We start from the raw sequence: 11144 nt of genomic DNA on the forward strand, positions 1-11144 counted from the left end.
AACGCCTTGGGCCTGCAGGGCCTCACTGCTCTCATCAGACATCAGACGTGAGTTGGGTTCCTACGAGTCACAGTAGTTCATTCCTCGTCTATATAAAATGGGCTGATGAATAAAGAGACGGTGGGTTCAGATTAGCGGTGGGCCCAAAACGGATAAATACTAGAGTTACTACGTCGTCTTCTCCAAATTCTGAAAGAGCCAGAATGATGGAACGTCTTGGACGGAGCGTCGACGCAGTGGGACGATATCTAGGCAAAGCTAGAGAATATTCGGAAGAAGCCACCGGCGTTCTATCCGCCAGCTTTCTCTCCTTCGGAGGACGAAGCCTCTCTTCCTAAAGACAAGAAGTGGATCGAGCGAGCAGGACCTCGAAGATCTCGAAGACGATTCCGATCTCGACGACGATCGATTCCTCGAGAAATACAGGTAAGGAAAGTAGAAAGTTCGAGTTTTCTGTTTGAAATCTAAAGCTCTAACTCAGGAGATAGTTGATTCGGTAGCTCTCAAAGCTTAACTTTATTCAATACTCAAAGTCGGCTTTTATACAGCCTTTACAAAGCAGGAATGATCACAAAAGCTTCCACGATTTACATGACCTACATCGTGGCTGATACTTAGGAAGAATAAATCAAATGCTAATCTATACCCTACAAACCAGGGCTTTATTAACAAGAATAACAAAAACCACGAAACTGTAGGGATAAGTTGTTAAGACTTGGTCAGTAAGTAACCAGGAATCCTAACAAACCCTCCCTTAAACTGACCTGCATGAAACACAGTCAGTTTACTCCTTGACCATCGCACAATCCAAGCTGTTCTCTCATCTTCAAGAACAAGTCTAACTTCAAAGGTTTTGTCATAATATCAGCGAGCTGATCTCTGGACCCACAATGTACCAAATCGACTACACCATTTCTAGATAAGTCTCGAAGAAAATGGAATCGAACATCGATATGTTTACGTCTACCATGCATGACAGGGTTCTTTGAAAGCTTAATAGTTGAACAGTTGTCACAGAAAATAATACACTTACTTTGCATAAGGCCAAGTTTCCCCAGAATCCTTTGCATCCACACCCCTTGACAAGCGCAAGAAGCAGCAGCAATGAACTCGGCCTCTGTTGTGGAGAGTGTCACTACTGGTTGCTTCTTGGAACTCCATGCTACAGCTCCGGAACTCAGCTTAAACACATAGCTAGAGGTGCTTTTGCGATCCTCAATATCTCCCGCATAATCACTGTCAGAAAACTCAACCAAACTCTCTTCTCCTCCTTTCTTGTAATGTATCCCCATCTCAGCTGTTCCCTTCAAATACCGGAAAATCCTCTTCACTGCCTGTTGATGTAATTCAGTTGGTGCTTCCATGAAACGACTCACCAAGCTCACTACGTACATGAGGTCGGGTCTGGTGGCAGTCAGATACATAAGACTGCCCACCATTTGCTTATAAGTAGTGGAATCGACCTTAGTACCTCCTTCATCTTTCACGAGTTTGCATCCTGGCACTATGGGGTTTTTCACTGAATTATAATGCTCCATTCCGAACCTTTCAAGTACCTCATTTGCATATTTTTTCTGATTGATGAAAATTCCAGCTGAACTTTGCACCACTTCCACTCCAAGGAAGTACTTCATCCTTCCAAGATCTGACATATCAAATTCACGCCTCATCGAGCCCTTGAATTCCTCAAACATCTTCTCATCATTCCCTGTAAAAATAAGGTCATCCACGTAGAGACTGACTATGAGAATTCTTCCATCTTCACCACACTTTACGAATAGGGTGTGCTCACTTAGGCATCTTTCAAAACCTTCTTTGATGAAGTAAGACTCTATTTTACTGAACCAAGCTCGTGGGGCTTGTTTCAGCCCGTACAACGCCTTCTTTAATGTATACACTTTGTTCTCTGCCCCCTTTACTTCATATCCTCGTGGCTGCTCAACAAAGACTTCTTCATTAATCTCTCCATGCAAGAAAGCACTTTTTACGTCGAGTTGATACACTACCCAATTCCTGCTAGCTACAAGTGCAAGTATCAATCTAATAGTGTCCCAACGAGCAACAAGGGCAAATACCTCAGTGTAGTCAATGCCAGCTTGTTGTGTATACCCCTTCGCCACAAGCCGAGCTTTGCATTTGTCCACTTCTCCTTTCTCGTTCAGCTTTGTCTTAAAGATCCACTTTACACCAATCTTCTTAGCTTCTTTTGGCAACTCAGTTAACTCCCATGTGCCATTTTTTTCGATGGACTTAATTTCCAGGTCCATGGTCTCTCTCCATGTAGCACTCTTCACCGCCTCTTCAAATGTTGTCGGATCACTTGAAGATGTAAACATAACCAGCTGCTGCAATTCCTCTTCTTCTGACAAGCCTTCACCGCTTACGTAGTCATTCATCCATGGTGGTTCTCTTCTAACCCTCCCTTGAGTGGGATTAGTTGTATGAATTTGAGCTGGACTTGTGTCTTTTGCTGAATCAGTTGACATGGAAGAACTTGAACCATCTACCTCATCTTGCTCAATCTGCCCTTCTTCTTCTTCTTCTTCATTCACAATTTCTTCTTCGTCTCCCCACTCAAGTATGTCACACCGAGCCTCTTCAGTTGTTTTTCCCCAATTCCATTTTTCTTCTTCTTCAAATACCACATCACGACTAATGACAATCTTCTTTGATTCTGGATCATACATCCGAAAGGCTTTGGATTCTTCACTTGCACCCAAAAACACACACTTGAAGCTCTTGTTGTCTAGTTTTTGCCTTTTCTGATCTGGTATATGGACATGCCCGATGCAACCGAACACTTTGAAATGCTCCACTGAGGGCTTGTGTCCACTTCATGCTTCTTCGGGTGTTTTGTCCTTCACTGCCAATGTGGGACAACGATTGAGCACATGCACCGCCCAGTTTGTTGCTTCTGGCCAGAACTCCTTGGGAACCATTTTATCATTCAGCATGCATCGAACCATGTTCATTAGGGTTCGGTTCCTCCTCTCTGCAACCCCGTTTTGTTGAGGGGTGAAGGCTGCAGTGAGTTGTTTACCAATCCCATTTGAACTGCAATAACTATTAAACTCCAATGAGGTGAACTCCCCAGCCCGGTCAGTACGCAAACAACAAATAAACTTCCCTGTTTCTTTCTCTACCATGCTTTTGAATTTCTTAAATGTAGTAAATGCCTCTGACTTAGCATGTAAGAAATATGTCCACATCTTACGACTATAATCATCTATGAAAGTGATTATGTACCTCTTGTGACTATTTGATTCAGGAGTAATCGGACCGCAAAGGTCTGAATGCACAAGCTGTAATGGTTGAGAGGCTCTCCACATGCTTTTCTTGGAGAATGGGTCACGGTGCTGTTTGCCAATGACACAATCAGTACATAACTTGGATGAGGCTTTGAGTGTCGGCAAACCCTTGACCAGCTTTCTATAGGACAACGTCCTCAGCCCTTTCAAGTTCAAGTGGCCAAATCTCCGATGCCACAAGTGCGTTTTTGTATCCTCAAATGTCAATTGAAAGCAAGCTGGTCCTGAAGCATGAGTAGGCATAGATGCAAGCAACACAAACATTCTATTTGCTGACATATTTGTTTGCATAATTAACCCTCTTATTGGATGATAAATTTTGCAGACATTATGTTGAATCAAGATGGCCAAATCTTTTTCTTGAAGTTGACCAATACTGAGAAAATTACTCTTGAACTCGAGAATGTAAAATACCTCAGTTATTACTTGAGTTACTCCATGCACTCATATCTTGATAGTTCCCTTTCCCATGACCGTCATCCTTGTGTTGTTGCTAAGTTTTACTTGCTGCTTGAAGGTCTCATCTAGTGCTACAAACCATTCCTTGTCACCACTCATGTGGTTACTGCAACCGGAATCCAGAAACCACACTTCCTCTCGTCTAGAATTGTGCATCTCGACATAGGCCATAAGAAGCATTTCTTGTTCTTCATCAAACTCCGCATAATTGGCTTGTTTTTCCCAGCTGGGACACTCGTACTGAAAATGTCCCAACTTGTGACACTTAAAGCACTCAATTACAGACTTGTTAAACGGCTGTCTCCCTCTACCTTTGCCTCGGCCTCCTCTGATCACAGCTCTTCCTCTGCCTCTTCCTGCTCTATCTTCATGAGTAATTTTCAGAGCCTGCTCTTCTTCAATATGGCTCTTCATTCTCTGCTCATGAACGAGGAGGCTACTCTGCAGCTCATCAATTGTCATTGTCTCTAAGTTATTGGATTCTTCGATCGAGCACACCACATAGTCGAACTTTGGAACCATGGACCTCAAGATTTTCTCAGTAATGACATTTTCTTTCATGCTCTCACCACAAGCTTTCATGTTTTTAGCTATAGCAAGAGTACGCCCAAAAAATGCATTGACTGTCTCACCCTCCTTCATCCTGAGAACTTCGAAATCTCTGCGCAGAGCCTGCAGTTGTGCTCTCTTCACCCTCGTTGATCCTTGGAACTTCTGCTTCATAGAATCCCAAATTTGCTTGGCTGTATCATCATTGAGGATGGTTTCCATGATTTCTCGATCGATGGCTTGATAAAGATAATTCTTTAAGGATTAAATTATGTTTAGTCCCTGTACTATGACTCCAAAATCGTTTCAGTCCCTGATATTCTCATTTAATCTAAAAAGTCCCTAACGTCACAATTTCCATCCGATCGGTCCTCGCCGTTAGCATTCCGTCAATTCGGGCCGTTAACTTGCTGACGTGGCACTCGAAGCCATGCCAACTCAGCAGTTTGCATGCCACATAAGCTATAAATTGTCCAATATACCCCCCCCCGGGGGGATTTTCCCTCATTCATTCTTTTATTCTTTTTTTTTTCTTTTCTTTTCTTCACACCAAAATCCATCGCCACTACCACCATAACCACCGGCCACCAGTCTATCCACCACCACCACCACTAAGCTTACCATCCAAAAACCTCCTCGGATTTGTCATTCAATGATCCTCCAACTTCTTTGATATTGAAGGACTCGTCGAGAGCAGTTTCAAGGTCACCACCACCAAAACCACCTTCTCACCACCACCACTTGCTGCTGCACCACCTCCTACTCCACCTGTCACAACACCCAATCCCACCACCTACCCTCCACCACAACCATCCCCAGACACACTTCTCCAAGCCACTGCCTCTCAACTCCTCATTTCTAATCCCCCAGCATTGTAGTTAAGCTCAAAACCATAATCCAAGCTCCCAATTCATCAACATTAGGTTCTTCCCCCAAATCGCTGCTCTTAATATACACAATGCAAACAATTTCATTCATAACAATCCATTAACTAAAAAGCATTCAATTAACTAAAAACCATTCACTTTCATCTACACATAAACATTGCATATTTGCATATCACAATCACCGATTCACAAGCAGAGATCACGGTCTCGAACTCCATTTTCGACTGAAATTAAACCACAAATGTGCAATCTTTGATTCAACCTAACCTGAATTGGTTTGGGACCGTACTTGAAGAGCAACCCTCAGAATTGATTCTTCCGCATGACCGGGCCAGAAAAGTTACCGGAACCACCGGAAGCAGAGTCGGAGCCAATCTTGACGGACCCGTACCAGACCAGTCGCCAAGCAGCAGATCTGACGCTTAAAGACCACCACGACATCTTCTCCTCCCATCATTCCTCGATCCAGGCCTCGACCCAGATTTGATCTGGACACCCAGATTACTCAATCTGCTCCGCCGGTCAATCAGCCCTTCACCGGCAATTTTCTCCATCGATCTTCATCTTTTCACTAATTTCACCAGGCCATGAGCCCATGACTCACCCCCCCCCCCCCCATGTCTTGCTCTCTTGTCCTTCGAATCGGAATTGTACCATCTGAGCATATACCATCCAGAAGGTCACCATCTAGACTTTGCACCATCAACAAACAAGGAGCACAATTCCATAACAGAGCTAGAGACAGAGCAAGAATAGAGGAAGTGAAGAGGCTCGAACCATCTCTTGGCTGCTTCGCTGGGTTCTCTGCTCATTTCATTGAATTTGATTGCTCACACAGTTCGAGAATTGCAGAACGATGGAGAAGATCGATATGGGTCTCGATCTGGGTGTTAAGGCGGGAGGCGAGGCGGAGTATCTGGGGTTGATCATTTGAGAGAGGAAGGAGACGAACAAAAGGAGATGGGGAAGAGATAAACAGAAGGAGAGAGGAGGGATAATATGGACATTTCGCTATTGCAATGGCTTACGTGGTGCTGAGTTGGCCAACACTTTATTGCCACATAAGCTTACAAACGGAGGAATTGGATGGACTGTACCGATCGGACGCAAATTGTGAGATTAGGGACTTTTCAGATTAATTGAAAATGTCAGGGACCGAAACGACGACAGCTTGATAGTACAGGGACTAAACAAACTTTAATCCATTCTTTAATTATCTTCAAATCCTTCAGCTTCTGCTCCTCAATCAGCTTGATTTGTGCTTCTGTAGGCTCTGCTCCCTCTGGTACTGTCAAGATTCCATTCTCTACCAGGCTCCAGTACTCTTTGGAGCGAAGGAAATTCTCCATCAGCTTCGCCCAATGCTCATAGAAGCCATCAAACTTGGGAATGGCAGGTTGCACATACTTGCCATTGCTGCTTTCTGCAATTCTCTTTCTCTCAGTGTTTGACTCACACACTCCTTCTCTTCCTCACTTAATCAGGCCCAATGATGGGGCTTTGATACCACTGTTTGAAATCTAAAGCTCTAACTCAGGAGATAGTTGATTCGGTAGCTCTCAAAGCTTAACTTTATTCAATACTCAAAGTCGGCTTTTATACAGCCTTTACAAAGCAGGAATGATCACAAAAGCTTCCACGATTTACATGACCTACATCGTGGCTGATACTTAGGAAGAATAAATCAAATGCTAATCTATACCCTACAAACCAGGGCTTTATTAACAAGAATAACAAAAACCACGAAACTGTAGGGATAAGTTGTTAAGACTTGGTCAGTAAGTAACCAGGAATCCTAACATTTTCTTCTTGCATTTTCTACGTAATTCTGAAGTTGAAAAATTAGAATAGCTATTCAGTGAATTTCAATCACTGGCTATAAATCTATCACTTTCAATCACTGGCTATAAATCTATCACTCCCATAAATCATAACTAAATCTCTTTGACTTAAGCATGGATCTCATCAAGTTTAAAGTAATGCACTTATGTATTGATGTAGTAGTTCATAGAACCACATTGGCAATCAGTACGTTGTTGATACTTGGCTCTACGAAGTCATTAATCGAAACCCTAGGTTCTCGCACCATCAACCCTAGGCTCTAAGAGGTCATTAAGAAATTCCATACCATTGGAATTTAGGTTCTTTGTTCAGGGCAGAACAATGTGATCTTTTTGAGATATTATAGCAAATTCCCAAAGTTCTGCTTTATTTATCTCAAATTCTATATGGAAGAATAAAAATTGGTGTGGTTTGGATAGGAGGAAGAGGCTAGCTCTCTGAATTGAGAGAAGCAGCTAAGTTTGCGAGGTTTGGATCGGTGGTTCCTATTTCAGGATCAGATTTTGTGCGTGAGGTTTCGTAGGCTCCGCCTGACGTTTGGGTGGTTGTGATTCTCTACAAAGAAGGAATTGCAGAGTGCGGGTTGTTGATGCAGTGTTTGGAAGATCTGGCAACCAAGTACCCCGCAACAAAATTTGTCAAAATAATATCCACAGACTGCATACCTAACTACCTGGATTTTAACCTTCCCAGTCTTATTGTCACGCCCCGAATTTTGAATGATAAATTCAAATCCGAAACATGAATTAAACCACTTAATCAAATAAACGTTCTGAATTTTTTTCTCAATATAACCTCACCACACGGTACACAAACTCCAAATCTCGACACCTCGAGTTCATTATTACAATTCACTCTCACAAGCAATATTGTAAAGCTCTAAATGAGCATAACACACCTCACAACTTACAATTGCTGTAAAACTCTAACAATTGCTCTATCCGCACGATCACCGTCCTGGTTCTCCTGTCCTGTAGGATTACCCGCTACACAATTTGAATAGTGTACCGGGAGTTGCAACAACACAAAACCCGGTAAGCTTTTGACAGCTAGTATGAGTAAACAAGAAAGAACTGTTGATTTATTAAATTACAAGACCACCACAAACCCACGTTACTTTCTCACTCTCATATATATATATATAGACACTTATGAGTTACTCTCAATTTAGCTCATAAGATTTCCCAACATTTAACAGACAGACTCATATATATATATAGACACTTATGAGTTACTCTCAATTTCCCTCATAAGGTTACCACATATATATAGACACTTATGAGTTACTCTCAAATTCACTCATAAGGTCACTCCACATTTGGCAGACAGACTAGAGCTCTAACTGAACGTAACCACTCGTCCGGCCACAGACGTGATTACGATTTAATACTATTAATAACCACCAGCCCGGTACGAGAGCGTGATTCACTAATAGATGCCATGGTCACCTCGTGACCTAGTGATCTCCACAGATCACAACAATTTATTGTTCCTCAACAATAAAACTCAACACCTCTCACAATATATTGTTTCTCAACAATAAACTCAATACCTCTCACAATATATTGTTTCTCAACAATAACTCAACACAACTCCAACAATACATATTATTTCACGTAATAATATATATACAGACATTCACACAGGAATGTCTAGTAACACCAACAATAGTTCATAGGATTGCAACAAAATAAAGCAATTAATTGTATTGGGTTCGTAATATGAACCACGTGAGGTTTACTCACCTCGATAATCCCGCTGCGTCTTCAATTCAGCTCAAAATACGATCCACAATCGTCCACCAACTCAAACCGTCAATCACCTAGTCAGATACGATCTTAACTTAGCAATCATTCATAAACCACACATATACTGAAATCCAACGGTCGGATTCTAATTATATGATGATCCGACGGTCAGATCGAATTTATATGATGATCCAACGGTCGGATCCTCACGGATCGCCCTTAGGATCATCCTCCAAAATTATCACGAAGATCCAACGGTCAGATCTTCTTGAATCACTCTAACAACCATCTCCTCAAAATTATACGAAAATCCGACGGTCAGATTCTCTCGAATCGCTTTCCGAAACACTATTTCATAATTATACGAAGATCCAACGGTCGGATCTTCGTCCGTGACCTCTCAAAGTCATCAGAACAGTCATACGATCAACATATCAAAACTACAAGTCAATCGGACTGTCCGATCTTCAAGAAACATTAATCGAACGATCGAAATTAATCGAAATCATAAAATTCATAACTAAATCATACGATATCCAAAAATTGCGTATAATATATCGAAATGATCGTATCGACATGTAGAACACAAAAATGGACAGAAACTGTCCTTGGGGTGGCCGGAGGTCGCCGGAAACCACCATCACAGTGGCGGCACCGCCACCCGTTCAAAGTCAAAATTAGCCAAAACTTCCAACATGAAAGTTCTTTATTTTTACATGCTGGTCAATATTCATAACTAGCACAAGATCAGAAAATAACGGGAAGAGGTTGAAAAATACCAAAACAGTCGAGTTGGCCGGAAAATCTGCAGAAACCGGCGAGCTCCAGTTTGACGTAAAAAGGTCCTCCAATGGCTTCTATCCCTTCTGGATATTTGTTCAGAAATTCAAGGTGAGCTCTCCAGTTCAAGAATCACTCAAAACGAACCTCCACAACTCGAGATATCGAGCTCCACAGTCCGGTTTCGATCTAGGTCGGGTTGAGCTTCCAGTCGCCACCACAAGCCACGCCGCCGTGCAAGGTTACTTCTGGGAGCTTCAGGAAGTTGAGGTGAGCTCGTGGGTGAAGTTTGATGAGCTTTGGTGGCTTGTAGCTCGAGATATCAAGCTTCGAACCAAAACTGGGCTGAATCGGACTCGTGCCTCCGCCGTCGTTTCCGGTTGTACCGCCGAGCAAGGCTGCCTCCAGCATCTGCGCAAGGTTGAGGCGAAACTAATGGCGGTGGTCCGACGCCGTTTGGTGGACTAAGGGAGGAGCTATTGATCGAAGAGCTGCTGCTCTGTTTTTTCTTCGTTTCGGATGCGAGGGAGATCGAGAGAGAGAAAGAAGAAAAAAAAGAGAAAAAGAAAAAGAAGGAAGGAGACCCGGAGGAAAGGAAAAGGAAAAGGAAAAGGAAGAAAAAGAAAAGAAAAGAAAAAGAGAATCCGAGGAAAAGAGATTATAAAAAAGAATCTCATATTTCCAAAATTCGTAACATAATCGTACGAACTCAAAAAATTTCGTTCGACATATGCACGCGATCATTTCGACGAGCTCTACAACTTTTATGAAGGAAGTTTTCCCAAATTCTGTACGTATAAAAAGTCAATTTCCACGAGCCCCTAAATAACGTTCGTTTTCGAAAATAAAATCGTTTGAACTAATTCCACAACTTCTCCAAGCTTCGTACTCGCTCCTACTATCGTGAAATCATTTCTAAAAATCCACGGAATTTAATTTGGATTTTCCGGGGTATTACACTTATAGTGTACAATAGTGGCGCTGTGAAAGCCAATCACGTTGGGTTGCGCAGCTTTGGTCGGAAATGCACTTCTGAAGGTATCTATCTACTTGTGAATGTCCATTGGCATGGATGCACTGAATTTCATTTTTCATTTGCTTCTTCATCACACACACACAGATATTTTATGCACCATCAAATTGAAAGTGAAAGAATGTTGTAGTAGGTGGCCAAGTCTTTTCTGATAAAGAAAAAATTAAAGAAAATAGTGCGGAGTTGTTGTAGTATATGGCTTTCCTGCAACTCGATCATCTATTGTTTATTAGTGTCTGATTCTTGAAGCTGGTAAGCATGATTAGCATTATCGATCTTTGGACTTGACTTTTTTTTATTGTGAGCAAGTGTTCTATCGAAAATATTATTGAACATATATAATGGATTTTCTGTGTTCTCTTGAAATTCCATTCCAGGTGTTGCATTACTTCTCTGCTAATCAGATCCCGTACTTAGTAATGGGCAAAGTGGTAATGGTCGATCAAGGGAAGCTGTGATCGAATGAGTTCGCAAGAGATTCATAGAGAAAGTTGTGATACAACACGAAGATCACGATGATGGCTACTCAAGTGATTAG

At 42.1% G+C, this 11144-nt stretch overlaps 1 protein-coding gene across 1 annotated transcript; it reads left to right on the forward strand.

The window, feature by feature from the left end:
* Positions 1-207: 207 nt before the first annotated feature.
* On the forward strand, positions 208-11144 carry LOC133734605 (uncharacterized; the record flags this gene model as incomplete). Its single annotated transcript, XM_062162226.1, is given in 5 exon segments — positions 208-356; positions 358-448; positions 7479-7735; positions 10529-10611; positions 10984-11144. Coding segments are annotated over 5 exon segments (741 nt in total), but the record flags the coding sequence as incomplete, so codon positions are not given.

Source organism: Rosa rugosa, chromosome 1 (genome assembly GCF_958449725.1).
Source record: "Rosa rugosa chromosome 1, drRosRugo1.1, whole genome shotgun sequence".
Lineage (NCBI taxonomy): Eukaryota > Viridiplantae > Streptophyta > Magnoliopsida > Rosales > Rosaceae > Rosa > Rosa rugosa.